At 35.7% G+C, this 15,000-nt stretch overlaps 1 protein-coding gene across 5 annotated transcripts in view; it reads left to right on the top strand.

Annotated features, from left to right (window-relative positions):
- The first annotated feature begins 1,879 nt into the window (after nt 1-1,879).
- Nucleotides 1,880-15,000, top strand: part of LOC137628779 (epidermal growth factor receptor kinase substrate 8-like) — a 182,913-nt gene continuing 169,792 nt past the window's right edge. For 2 of the 5 annotated variants that reach the window (XM_068360001.1, XM_068359991.1), the window contains exons 1-2: nt 1,882-1,970; nt 11,364-11,438. In XM_068360001.1, the coding sequence (XP_068216102.1) occupies nt 1,903-1,970; nt 11,364-11,438 (143 nt within the window). In that variant the 5' untranslated portion in view covers nt 1,882-1,902. Of the gene's footprint in view, nt 1,971-11,363; nt 11,439-15,000 lie in introns of all 5 variants that reach the window. The other 3 variants (XM_068360008.1, XM_068360022.1, XM_068360016.1) reach the window with 3 other exon arrangements.

Raw genomic sequence — 15,000 nt, 5'->3', positions numbered from 1 at the left:
ACAATTTTAAGCTTAATGTATAAAATACAGTGACAATACCCACAAGTCAGTTATATCATCTACATTTCAAATATTTATTCAATTATAAATGATTGCTGTAATTATTATTATTATTATTATTATTATTATTATTATTATTATTATTATAATTATTAGCTAATATACAACCCTAGTTAATAAGCAGGATGCTATTAACCCTATAAGGGCTACAATAGTAAAAAAAATAGCCCAGTGAGGAAAGGAAATAAGGAAAAAAATAAATGTATATGAGACGTCATGAATAATGAACATCAAATGTAAATTTCATTTTGCGAAAAAAAATAGCTTTATATGTAGTTAAGAATATTGAAATTTCACTTTAGTGTAGAATATTAAAATAGCTCGCTTTATATTTAGTAAGGAATGTTAAAGTAATCTCATTTGATATAAATTTAAGATTATTTTTAAAGCTAATTCATTGATGTTTCTCTTTTCCAAATAGAGTTTAGAATATTTTGAAAGCTACCTTTCTGATATTCTCTCTATGTAGTTAAGAATAATTTGAAAGCTAATTCATTGACATTTCTCTTCTCCCAAAAAAAGTTAAGAATATTTCGATAGCTAATTTACTGACATTTTTATATATAGTTAAAATATTTTGAAAGCTAATTTACTGACATTTTTCTATACAGTTAAGAAAATTTTGAAAGCTAATTCATTGACATTTTTCTATATAGTTAAGAATATTTTGAAAGCTAATTCGTTGACATTTCTCTTCTCCTTATATTGTTAAGACTATTTTGAAAGCTAATTTATTGACATTTCTCTATAAAGTTAAGATTATTTTGAAAGCTAATTCGTTGACATTTCTCTTCTCCTTATATAGTTAAGACTATTTTGAAAGCTAATTTATTGACATTTCTCTATAAAGTTAAGATTATTTTGAAAGCTAATTCGTTGACATTTCTCTTCTCCTTATATAGTTAGACTATTTTGAAAGCTAATTTATTGACATTTCTCTATAAAGTTAAGATTATTTTGAAAGCTAATTCGTTGACATTTCTCTTCTCCTTATATAGTTAAGACTATTTTGAAAGCTAATTTATTGACATTTCTCTATAAAGTTAAGATTATTTTGAAAGCTAATTCGTTGACATTTCTCTTCTCCTTATATAGTTAAGACTATTTTGAAAGCTAATTTATTGACATTTCTCTATAAAGTTAAGATTATTTTGAAAGCTAATTCGTTGACATTTCTCTTCTCCTTATATAGTTAAGACTATTTTGAAAGCTAATTTATTGACATTTCTCTATAAAGTTAAGATTATTTTGAAAGCTAATTCGTTGACATTTCTCTTCTCCTTATATAGTTAAGACTATTTTGAAAGCTAATTTATTGACATTTCTCTATATAGTTAAGATTATTTTGAAAGCTAATTCGTTGACATTTCTCTTCTCCTTATATAGTTAGGACTATTTTGAAAGCTAATTTATTAACATTTCTCTTCTCCTTATATTGTCAAGACTATTTTGAAAGCTAATTTATTGACATTTCTCTTCTTCTTATATTGTCAAGACTATTTTGAAAGCTAATTTATTGACTATCTAGTTAAGATTATTTTGAAAGCTAATTCATCAGCAAATCGCTTCTTCATATGTAGGTAAGACTATTCTGAAAGACTATTTTGAAAGACTATTTTGAAAGCTAGTTCATTGGCAAATCTCTTCTCCATACGTACTTACGACTATTTTGAAATCTAAATCAATGACGTTTCTCTTCTCCACATAGAGTTAAGACTATTTTGAAAGCAATTTGATAGACATATCTCTTCTCCATATGTAGTTAAGACTATTTTGAAATCTAATTTACTGACCTTTCTCTTCTGTGTCTCTCCTCTTGCAGGGTATTCTGAGTACAGCGTCATGAACGGCGTGGGAAACGGTTATTACCGTGACGATCGCTGGGACGATACCGTCTCCCGAACTTCCAGGTGAGAGCCAAAGAATCCTTTGAGGAGTTGCGAAGGATTTACTCCTAAAAATTAGATTTTATTGGTCAAGGAGTTATTTATTTCTAGAATAACTTTTGTGTATAGGCTACTTAAAAAACGTAATTATTAATCTTTAAAAGTTTACAAAAAGTGTGTTTGTATTTGTTAATTTTTTTCTTCTTTTGAGTTATGTTAAGTTCCTAGTGGTTATTGTTCTTAAGTGTATGAAAGTGATGAATTTCCCGTTTAAAAGGGGATTTTTCTGAAATACTCGTAGAATATATTTAACCTTTTTTTCTGTTCCACTATTACTATCACTGCGAATATCTCTATAATGATACAGAATAGGAAAATGAAAGGCAGTTGAAGAAAATCTTATAAACTTGGTTAACATCTTAGTCGATTTGCAGGATAACAAGTAGATTTAATCTTATCGGGGGTGGGGGGGGGGGGGGAGTGAGGGTGTTATACTGTGATTTCAAATCACACAGTTCTGTGCTCTGTAGGCATTACTGAGAGGTCTTTTGCGAGATACTCTGTCCTGAGGTACTCTTGTCTCAGGGTACTCTGTCCCGATGTACTCAATCTCGAGGCACTCTGTCCCGAGGTACTCCTTTTCGAGGTACTGTGTCTCGAGGTACTCTTCCCCGAAGTACTCCTTTTCGGGGTACTCTGTCTCGAGGTACTCTGCCCCGAAGTACTCCTTTTCGGGGTACTCTGCCCCGAAGTACTCCTTTTCGAGGAACTCTGTCTCGAGGTACTCGGCAGCATGCCAGAGAACTTCAAATTATTCATTCATTCATTCGAGGTACTCGGTTTCGAGGTACTTTGTCCCAAGGTACTCTTGTCTCGAGGTACCCTGCCGCGAGGTACTCTTGTCTCGAGGTACCCTGCCCCGAGGTACTCTGCCCCGAGGGGCTCTTTCTCCAGGTACTCTGGCCATGGGTACTCTGTTTCAAGGTACTCTGCCCTGAGGTACTCTTTCCCGAGATGCCCTGCCCCGGGGTACTCTGCCCCGAGGTGCTGTCTATAGGTACCCTGCCCCGAGGTGCTGTCTATAGGTACTCTTGCCCGAGATACTCTGTCCTGAGGTACTCTCTCTCGAGGTACTCTGCCCTGAGGTACTCTGTCTTGAGGTACCCTGTCCCTTCTGCCATTAGCTTCCCATATATCTAAGCTTTCTACTTTACCTCCGTGCACACTTCCTTGCTTTAGTTTAATGTCCAATCTCTTTCCTCTTCTAACCTCACATTTATAATTGCTGGCGTTTCCACCAATTGCACTCAGATCTGAATGGCCTCCCGGACCTCGGTCCCAAATTTCGTTGATCAATCAATACATGTATAAATTCTAGAACTCTCTTACGACAATTTATTTAAAAGCTTAGACCAAAGGAATGGTTCATTAAGTTTGAGAGAGAGTGTGAGAGAGAGAGAGAGAGAGAGAGAGAGAGAGAGAGAGAGAGAGAGAGAGAGTTAGAGAGAGAGAGAGTTAGAGAGAGAGAGAGTTAGTGAGAGAGAGATTCAACCATTAAAAATTAGGAATATCTCCTATATTAAGGAAGAGCCAGTGTCTGGGGCTATATATATATGTGTATATATATATATATATGTATATATATATATATATATATATATGTATATATATATATATATATATGTATATATATATATATATATATATGTATATATATATATATATATATATATATATATCTTTGCGGTCACGTTCAGCAGCATCGCTAGACTTATAACTATTCAGTCTCTCCCTGTCCCTCGGTTAGCTGGGAGGGGGAACAGCCATACCCTGGTGAGCAAGTACGGAGAGAGGAATGGGGGAGTTGGTGGGAAGGGTTAAATTTGTGTACGTGCGTGTGTACGTGTGCATATCTAAATATTTAGCTGTGATTTTTGACGGGTCGCATACACTAGTAATGAATATTGATTAAGTAACTATAGTCCATTTATTTTAGCGATGCATATTTGCACCGACTCGCAGCGGTGCCCTTTTAGCTCAGAAAAGTTTCCGGATCGCTGATTGGTTGGACAAGATAATTCTAACCAGTCAGCGATCAGGAAACTTTTCCGAGCTAAAAGGGCACCGCCGCGAGTCGGTGCAAATATGCATCGCTAAAAGAAATGGACTATAGTAATATTTTGTCGCAATACGTATTTAAATTAGATATAAACTGCTGATTGTGGACATTGCTATCTGGTAATCTCGTATAATCATCACCGCATTATCTTGGTATCTGAATTACTCTACTCGAATTTTTGACGATTTATTTTCCTGGAGCCATTTAAAAATCCACTTTTAAAATTCTTTTGAGTAGATTTGTTAAGTAAGATTTCTTAATCGAATTTGAAACTGTTATCTTTTGCGTAAGTTATTGTATTTTCTTAAAAACTTTTGATAAGTTTAGAGAAATTTTTAAAATATTTTTCCAATAAACTTGTCAATAAACTCCTGTTACGGTGACATTTTACCTTATATCCAGCAGGATTTACTTCATATTTTCAGTATAATTTGTAATCAGTTGCTCCTGAAGGGTTAAAGTTTATGGCCTGTATCATTTTTATGAGATTTTAAAGTATAACCAAGTCGATTTTTACGCCATTTATACAAATTCCTGCCAAACATGACACAGTTGATAGCGTTTTCTCAACAATGGAATAAAATTATATAATAACATTCGGGAAATCTTAAAAACAATATCTATGACCTTAGTTTAGCCTTCATAACAACAAATTATTGACTAGCAGGTGCAAAGTTTACCGGGTAGATACCACCTCATGTCGAAAGCGTGTTACTGTACCACCTCATTAATGGGACCACTAAGCAATCAAGGTATTTAGGGAGTTCAGGCCCTTCATTAAATGAAATGATATCCAATCATAATCGAGGTCAATATGCACCAAGCTAACATGCAGTCGTATACTAGACGTTTATAGTACAGTGGTAACTTGTTTGCTTAGCATTCGCATGGCGGCAGATCGATCCCAGCCCGGGACCGTGAGTTTTAAGCTGTTTACTGGGGAGGCCACTGCTGTGCTTGGGCACCACAGTGAGGGAAGGGGGGGGGGGGGCGGGTGGCTTTCCGGGCTGACGTTCTGGCGAGTATCTATTCTGATAAAACTGGAACTAAAACTCCCATAACCTTTAAATATGTAAATTTTGGATGATTGATGTTTTACTCAGAAATTAAGAAATATTGGTAACTTTGATTGGACATAAGGAAGTAATCTTGTGGATCCATTTTGCTGTTCTATATCTTGAAATGTAATCAATATATACAGTTAGATACAGGAATTCATGACACACCTCACTTTGGGAAAGTACATCCTGTGACAACCTTACTGCACGGTAGGTTCCTGTGTATAGCCCCATCCATCTCTGATGCCATGTCTCTTTACACTGACTGGTTACTCTCCGCGCTGTAAGGGTGTGACAGGGTACATTTCCTCAGAGCCAGGTGTGCCAAAATTCCTGTTTCTAACTGTACGTTCTTTACTTGGCGATGCCGTGTTACTCATTATTTGTCATATGAAATTTTAAAGTTAATTCACTGGCTCTCTGTTTTCCGGTTTTTGGAACGCTGACATGTATAGTAAAATTGATAGCATCCAACTACACTCTCTCTCTCTCTCTCTCTCTCTCTCTCTCTCCGTAATCAATAGTGTGTTCAGCTTGGAACTTAACGGTCACGGTTCGAATCCCGAATTAATATATATATATATATGTGTGTGTGTATGTAAATTATATGTATATATACACACACACACACACACATATATATATATATATATATGTGTGTGTGTGTATGTAAATTATATGTATATATACACATATATATATATATATATATAGTTAAGAAACATTCTATAGGATAGGGGATTATATATATATATATATATATATTATATATATATTATATATATATATATATATATTATATATATATAGACTGTATATATAGTTACATTTTCTTATATGGGATATATATATATATGTATATATATATATATATATATATTATATATATATATATACATACATACATACACACACACACAATTACATTCAAATGTCGGGGAGATGAAGTGAAAGACAATGACGCAATCGGAACTAATATCCACCTTATGACGATAGCAGATTCTGTGCGGTTCTCCTCAATGATTTGTGGGCGCCTTTCGAAAGCCAAATGGAGCCGAATTTTCACATCGTGAGAGGATTGTCTGTTTGACATTCTTGTGGTTTAAACGCTTAAAAGCCGCTCATGAATGGCAGAGGCAAGGGACAGTGAGATTGCCCTATTGAGCAAGACAATGCCCTAGAAACTGACCATATATACATATGATCAGCGCCCAAGCCCCCTCTCCACCCAAGCTAGGACCAAGGAGGGCTCAGCAGATAGACCTCTAGGCTCCCCCAAACTCCCCATCCTTAGGTTTTAGCGACCAAAGAATCTAACAAGTTTGAGCGGGACTCGAACCCCAGTCTAGCGAGCGTCAGACTGGGACGTTACCACATCGTCCACCACAACCCTAGGTGATCCTCCTTCGTTTGAAAAACTTGTATGAAATATCCGGAGATATGATACCTTGCCGATGTACTAAGGTGTATTAATTAGAATGCTTAAGTTTTGTGCTGTTGTGTTATTTTCTTATTTTGTTTTAGTTTATTTATGCTGGAAGCCCTGGCAAGCGAATGTATTTCTGGGTGAATGGGATTACAACAACAACAACAAATGCATCCGTTTCTAGTCCACTGCTGGACAAAGCCCTCAGACATGTCATGTCAGGTGTTTAACCCTCTTCATCACCAAGCTGGTCAACTGTTGTTGGTGATGGTGGGAGACTGAAGTCTGATCGCTTACAGCAAAGCAGCCTTGTATGGGTATCCCTGACTAGTGCAGCTTCGCTGATCATGGCGATACACAAAACCTTTCAACACGTTAAGGTATCCGCACTCAGCTAGGGATTAAGGGTTTATTAAATGTGTGCTGTGCGCTCTTCTAAAGATATCTTGGATATAGGAAAAATAGAATAGAATTTAGGAAAATTCCTTATATTGCTGGGTTATAGAAAACGGGACTTGCTTTAAAGTTTGTTTTGTTATGCATATCATATTTTTATTCATACTAACGGCCCCCTTGTGTCAAGCTAGGGATAAAAATAAGGTTTTTAAAAGTATGTATTTTAAAACTCGAATATTTTTAAGAGCAATCATCATCATCATCATCTCCTCCTACGCCTATTGACGCAAAATACCTCGTTTTCATTTTGCCAGTCATCTCTTATCTTGAGCTTTTAAATCAATACTGCTCCATTCATCATCTCATACTTTGCGCTTGATAGACCTCAGCAATGTAGGCCTAGGTCTTCCAGCTCGTTTTGTGCCTTGTGAAACCCAGTTAAATATTTTGTGAACTAATCTCTCTTAAGTAGTGCGAAGAGCTTATCAAACCATCTCCATCTACCACTCACCATGATCTCATCCACATATGGCACTCTCTCTTATAGTTTCATTTCTAATCCTGAGGATAGTCATAATATATGACCACCCTCATATAGTTTAATTTCAAGTTAGTTCCAACTATGGTTCCTAGTGGTCAGAGTGGCGCTAGTGGCATCATTTCAAAACACTAGCAAATAGAGTGAGCCATATGGGTCCAAAACGTTATGAATGAAAAATATTAATTGCAAGTATAATGATGAAGCTAAGATAAGCATTGGGGTCCGTGGGCATTTTGAAAATTTTCTCAGCAGAAATGAAGTTGTTTCTTTGTCAGCAAAAAAAAAAAGAAAAAAAAAATAACCTAAAGACGTAGGTAAGCTTTTTCGTTACTATTAATGTGTAGAAATCTTAGTTTTTTTTCGTTGCAGTCTGTTAATTTTTTTTTTGTGGGGGGGGGGGGTTCGGTGAGCGTAAGGGGTGATCTTGAAATCGTGGACTACAGAACAAAAGTTGAAATGATTAGAATAATTGAAGTGAAAGTAAACTTGAATGTAGTATCTTTCTAGATGTATAATTTCCTCTCGGAAAACCACAAATTCCAGAACTGGTGTAATTCGATATGAGAGAGAGAGAGAGAGAGAGAGAGAGAGAGGGAGAGAGAGAGAGAGAGAGAGAATTTGCCAATGACTACGGTAGCACGATTGGTTCTCTAATACTGTAGTCCCATTCGTGGTACAAATAAAAGTCCCTTGTGGGAAGCAGAAAGCACAAAAAATCCGCTGTTGAGCAGATAATAGAAATTGGGGTTTTCCAACAAATAGTCAAATTTGCATACGCTCTCTCTCTCTCTCTCTCTCTCTCTCTCTCTCTCTCTCGGGGAAGATACTCCAAAGTACACGTCGTTGATAATAGCCGTCCCGTGATTGGCTGCCGATAATAGTCATATTGTTATTTATATCCACATATAATTACAAGACGATATCACGTCTTGGTCGTGTCAGCGATGGTAAATGCCTTGTTTTAAGTCAGTGGCGTGACCTCTTGATATTTACCTCCGCCAACGAAGTTGGGAGGAGGTTATTTTTTCACCCCTGTTTGTGTGTGTGTGTGTGTTTGTGAATAGCTCCCTGGCCACAATTTTAATCGTAGGGTAATGAAACTTGCGGGGATGAACTGTTATGTAAAAAGCTGGAAATGATTAAGTTTTGAAGGTCAAGGTCAGAGGTCAAGGTCACGGTTAAGCAAATGTTCATTTCACGTATTCAGCCATAAGTTTGGGCATAGTTGTCACAGAGAATTCAAACTTGGTTCTTATTTGAGTGTATGAAAATCCACGCCGATTAATAAATGTTAAGATCAAAGCTCAAGGTCAAGGTCTATAATCCTTATAAAAAGTATTAAAGTTTTATTTATAATTTGAAGCAATATACTAATATTTATAGTATGTAATACCAAAATTTTTGTTTTATTTTGAAGCAATATATTTATATTTATTGTCTTTAATACCAGAGTTTTACTTATATTTTGAAGCAATATATTCAGATTTATAGTCTTTAATGAGGAAGTTTTGCTTATATTATGGAACAATGTATTGATATTTATTGTCTTTAATACCAGATTTTTATTTATATTTTGAAGCAATATACATAGATTTATAGTCTTTAATAAGGAAGTTTTACTTATATTATGGAACAATATATTGATATCTATAGTCTTTAATACCAGAGTTTTTATTTATATTTTGCAGCAATATACTGATATTTGTAGTCTTTAATACCAGACTTTCTATTTATATTTTGCAGTAATATACCGATATTTATAGCCTATAGTCTGGCCTTTTAATGACTTGAAAATCTTTTATCTGATACTGAATGAAAATTTTTTTTTTTTTTTTTTTTTTTTTTTTTTAGTACTGAAATGTCTGTTGAAGTAATTCGCACTTTCTATTTTCTCCCAATACTTCAACTTCATTATTGAACAATAAGTTGAAACTTTTACATTGGGCTTGATAAAAGAAAATAGAAGGGTTTAAGTTTAATGAATTCAGGTGACTTTGACTCTCTCTCTCTCTCTCTCTCTCTCTCTCTCTCTCTCTCTCTAGAGTTTGAAGTTTATAGTATTTAGTATTTTCGGTCGTAATTTTTCTGCCACTTTCTTTTTCTATAACTAAGGATTTTATCGGATTACTATATTGAGTCTAGACTCTCTTGTTATAAAGTTTGCTTCAACTATCACATATTCATCTCAAAGTTTTTACACACACACCTCTTTGGGTTTTATTTCAAGGTCTTTGCAGCATCCATTTTGCATCTAGCTGTATCCACTTTATGGCCTTCTACGTTTTTTCCCAAATACACTGCGTTGAATGGCCTCCCCGGACTCTTGTGGTGCTAAGCCATATGACGCGCACACATACACGAAGAGAGAGAGAGAGAGAGAGAGAGAGAGAGAGATCACTGACCCTCTTATTTCTTGAACTATGTCGTGTCATTATGGCTTTGCTGTCACGTGACCTGGGCCAAATAATAGAAAGTTTTTTTCACTCGTCCATTGTACTCTCGCCTACGTGAACCAGCCTCCTTTGCTCGGGTTACACAGTAGTTCATTGGAAAAAAAAACTGCAGAAATAAAAGTTTCTTCTTCTCGTTAACAGTTTTTCTCTGTGGAAGATTAACTATTTTTAGCATTATCTTTTATTTTTGTTTATGCTGAAGAGTAATAATAATAGTTCTATTAATATAATAGTAATTTTACTAGTAATGATAATGATACTTACCTCATGCTTCGTTAACGAGGAGATAAGGTCCGTCAGAACAAACATTGTGAAAAAAAACTTATGATTTCGTTTGGATCCAAGACAAAAAAGCTGTTTTTTATATTTAACAAATTGGTTATCAAAGTAGGTTGCAACATTGATTGCATACTTACCATTTGTCTGGGAATTAAGCATATTTTCATGTATTCTTCAAGACAATTAAAAGCATATTTACTCAATCGACTAATCGTTGATAGTACCCAATCAGTAGGTTATATTTGTTTTTAGTGGCAAGATTGAAGATTCACATAGCCGATTTTTAGATGTCTCGTTAGCACGATTGTGTTACTTCAGTTTTGCATCCCATACTGCTACTGACTGCGAACATTGGCTTCAAGATGGGTTAAAGATGTCAAAATGCCACTCTTATGACGTGACATATGTTTAGGGTTGTGGTATCCTATTAAACGTCCTAGCCTGGCGTTCTGCCAGACTCTGGTTCAAGACCCGCTCAATCTCAATAGTCTCTATAGTGTCTACAACCTCGCCATCCTTGTGAACAAAGAATGGGGGTTTGTGGGAGCCTGTAGGTCTACCTGCTGAGTCATCAGCAGCCATGGCCTGGGCCACCCTGGTCCTAGCTTGGGGAGAGAGGGGATTACGTTGAAATTATAAGTATATATGCCATTCATGAGTGGCCTTTAAACTTCTTTATTATATCCAACCTACTCTTCCCTGTTATTCGTTTTATTACCTTCGCCAACTTTGTTATTTTGATAGGCGTGCGTGTATTTATTTGTTTGTATTTCTGTCTGTGTTTTTGTGATTCGCATAACAAAAAGTGTGCGACCGAATCTCATGAAATTTGGTGGGATGATTGGCCATCATCCAAGAGCAATTTGATTAGATTTGGGGAATGGTTTGGTCAAAAGTCAAGGCCAAGGTCACGAAAAAGGTCAAGAAAGTATTTTTTGCTATATCGTGGTCAATTTTTATTTACATAAAATAGTGCCAAAATGTGCATATTTCAATTGCCTATTTTGTGATGTGGCATTGGCGAAGGTATGCGCTCTGCCGAGTGCCTGTTCTAGTCTAGAATAAATCCGCGTTCACTTTACTTATTGTAAACAATCTCAATTTTCCTCAAAGAGTTTACATTCATTGGTTTTTTCTTCTTTTAGTTTCCGGTATCAAAGGGAAATCGACGATGATTATCCAGGTGATCAGTTCGACGCCCGATACGAAAGGGACCCCAGGTAACAGTGGTGCCATACAGCTGTTTTCTTAGCAATTGATTCACGATCGTAAAATCTCTCTCTCTCTCTCTCTCTCTCTCTCTCTGTGTTTTTCTTGATTTATAAATAATGAATTTTGCTATGATTCATGTTTCTCTCTCTCTCTCTCTCTCTCTCTCTCTCTCTCTGTTTTTCTTGATTTATAAATAATGAATTTTGCTATGATTCATGTTTCTCTCTCTCTCTCTCTCTCTCTCTCTCTCTCTCTCTGTGTTTTTCTTGATTTATAAATAATGAATTTTGCTATGATTCATGTTTATCTCTCTCTCTCTCTCTCTCTCTCTCTCTCTCTCTCTGTTTTTCTTGATTTATAAATAATGAATTTTGCTATGATTCATGTTTCTCTCTCTCTCTCTCTCTCTCTCTCTCTCTCTGTTTTTCTTGATTTATAAATAATGAATTTTGCTATGATTCATGTTTCTCTCTCTCTCTCTCTCTCTCTCTCTCTCTCACTGTTTTTCTTGATTTATAAATAATGAATTTTGCTATGATTCATGTTTATCTCTCTCTCTCTCTCTCTCTCTCTCTCTCTCTCACTCTCTCTCTCTGTGTTTTTCTTGATTTATAAATAATGAATTTTGCTATGATTCATGTTTATCTCTCTCTCTCTCTCTCTCTCTCTCTCTCTCTCTCTCTCTCTGTTTTTCTTGATTTATAAATAATGAATTTTGCTATGATTCATGTTTCTCTCTCTCTCTCTCTCTCTCTCTCTGTGTTTTTCTTGATTTATAAATAATGAATTTTGCTATGATTCATGTTTCTCTCTCTCTCTCTCTCTCTCTCTCTCTCTCTCTCTGTGTTTTTCTTGATTTATAAATAATGAATTTTGCTATGATTCATGTTTATCTCTCTCTCTCTCTCTCTCTCTCTCTCTCTCTCTCTCTGTGTTTTTCTTGATTTATAAATAATGAATTTTGCTATGATTCATGTTTCTCTCTCTCTCTCTCTCTCTCTCTCTCTCTCCGTGATTTATGAATAAGGAATTTGACTGGGATTAATGTTTCGTTGCTCTTAATGTGGGGATTGTTTTGTTTTGAAAGCTTCCTCGGATGTTCCAGATTTGGTGTTATGTGATTTCCAGTTTTTTTTTTTTTTTTTTTTTCATTTATTATCTCATTCCAGTTCTCTTACTGAACCCCAGACTGGTGTTCGAGTCCCGCTCAAACTCGTTAGTTTCTTTGGTCGCTGCAACCTCACCATCCTTGGAAGCTAAGGAGGTGGGGAAGCGTTTTCGGGGAGCCTGTAGGTCTATCTGCTGAGTCATCAGGAGTCATTGCCTGGGCCTCCTAGGTCCTAGCTTGTGTGGAAAGTGGGCGGCTTGGGCGCTGATTTTATGCAATATGGTCAGTCTCTAGGGCATTGTCTTGCTTGATAGGGCAATGTCACTGTCCCTTCCCTCTGCCATTCATGAGTGGCCTTTAAACAGGTCTATGTTAGTTATTTATAAATATTTTAAACGAGTGAAATTTGTAATCACTATTATTGTTGTGATTATTTTGTTTTATCAGTTATTGCAAATCAATGTTTGAACAGGTTGTTTGTTCACCCTTAGTAAAAGGTATTCTAATTTAGCAATTTTTCTTCCCTTATTATATGGCAGCCTAGTTATGCCCTCAACAGCGTACACCAATGGAAGTGGGAATTGAATTAACTTATCCACGGTCCAAGCGTCAATGACCTTCATGTCAGGATGCTAAAAAAATTCAAATCAATCAATCAAATTATTAACAGTCCACCTTAGTATTGATGGAAGTAAGAGTGAGGAAAAGTAATGAAGTGGTATAAAGAAGAAGGTAGGACTTAAATGTTAAGGAAAGAATAGGAAAGCAAACACAATTTCGTATAGTGAAACGAAAGGATATACTGTAAGTACAAGTATTTTGCCATAGTTATATTGCAACCTACAGTCAATTCTTTTTAGTGAGGTAGAATTACACCGACTCGCAGGGGTGCCCTTTTAGCTCGAAAAGTTTCCTAACAGCTGATTGGTCGGAAGTATTTTTGTCCGAACAATCAGTTATTAGGAAAATTTTCCGAGTTAAAAGGGCACCCTAGCTAGTCGGGGTATTTCTGCCTCAATAAATAGAATTGACTATAGTTATGACCGCTACAACTGAGGCCAATGGAAATGAGAAGCGAATTATCTTATCCACTTCAGTATTGATGGAGGAAGAATGAGAAAAAGTAATGAAGAGGGATAAGGAATGAAAATAGGACAATGTGAAGGAAAGTGTAAGAAAGGAAACACATGCTCGCATAGTGTAACGACAGAGGAACGGCTACTGATTTTCTTGGTAAATGGGAGAATTTGTGCATTGACAAGTGCCACTTGGATGCCTCCGCCATTTGTATTGTGTAGAAATTCTCGATGGAATTGATATTGCAGCTTTAAATATGCTGGGAAATTCTGTTTTTAAATAGTTTTTTTCCTACATACGTAAAATGGCTGTATTGAAACAATTTTGAGTTTTTTTTGTGGGGGGGGGATGGAAACTGTTAAATCCTCACAATTGTATGAGTAATATGTCTGATTCTTTATTTTTAAACAAGAACACGGTAATATATTATTAAAGTGAACAATTTTGAACTCTTAGGTTTTTCGTAATCACTTTCCTTCCAAAAGCATTTTGTGATTTATTAGCCTGGGGTATTTCACGATTTTATACTTCTAATTTAAAAAGAATATATCTTTTTACAAGTATTACGAGACATGACTCAGTAGGTAGACATATAGGCTCCCCCCAAAACAAAACACCTTTAGCTCGCAAGGATGGTGAGGTTGCAGACACTACAAGAATCAATCGAGCTTGAGCGGGACCAGAACCCCAGTCCGGCTGATCGGAAGGCAGTGAGGGACTTTTTCAATAGGCTACCATAATAATCTCCAAACTGCTGCTTCTGCCAGGAACTTGAATTATGGAATTTCTTGACCACCTTCATATTGCTGATCTTATTAAGCTTTTACAGCTCATTTAAGCCTGTTCATGTGACATATGCTTGAATTAAAGCCTTAATGAAGCTTAGGAGTATGTGACTGACAATTCCTTAAGTTAAAGCTTTATACAAGCCTAATTGATAAAAATATACCTTTATTATTGAGTCTTTACTTTGTATGAAGTTCTTATTAGATAATTTCATCTTCGTTCCTCTTAAAATAGTAAATTTCCTACACCACTTAGATTTGAAGGCTGAACCCTTACTGAAACAGAAAGAAACCAGTTTTAAGTCGGTGAATAAGCACCTCACGTGAACCTTGGAGTTGGAGATAATTGATATAGTTTATTACTGGGGGTTGTCCTTTCCGGAAATAGACGCATGCTATTTTTGTCCCACGGTTACGTACACTATAGCCGAATATTGTATATAGATTTTTGTGTGTTTGTGTGTATCCGTTGCATACAGTTTATGTGAAGTTATTACATTGATATTACGTACTTTCGTGTACAGTATAGGCTTGTGTGTGTATACTGTATATGCATATATATATATATATATATATATAAATATATATATATATATATAT

Source organism: Palaemon carinicauda, chromosome 2, assembly GCF_036898095.1.
Source record: "Palaemon carinicauda isolate YSFRI2023 chromosome 2, ASM3689809v2, whole genome shotgun sequence".
Lineage (NCBI taxonomy): Eukaryota > Metazoa > Arthropoda > Malacostraca > Decapoda > Palaemonidae > Palaemon > Palaemon carinicauda.
Note: the sequence above shows the minus strand (reverse complement) of the source record. Positions and strands in the feature narration are given on the sequence as shown.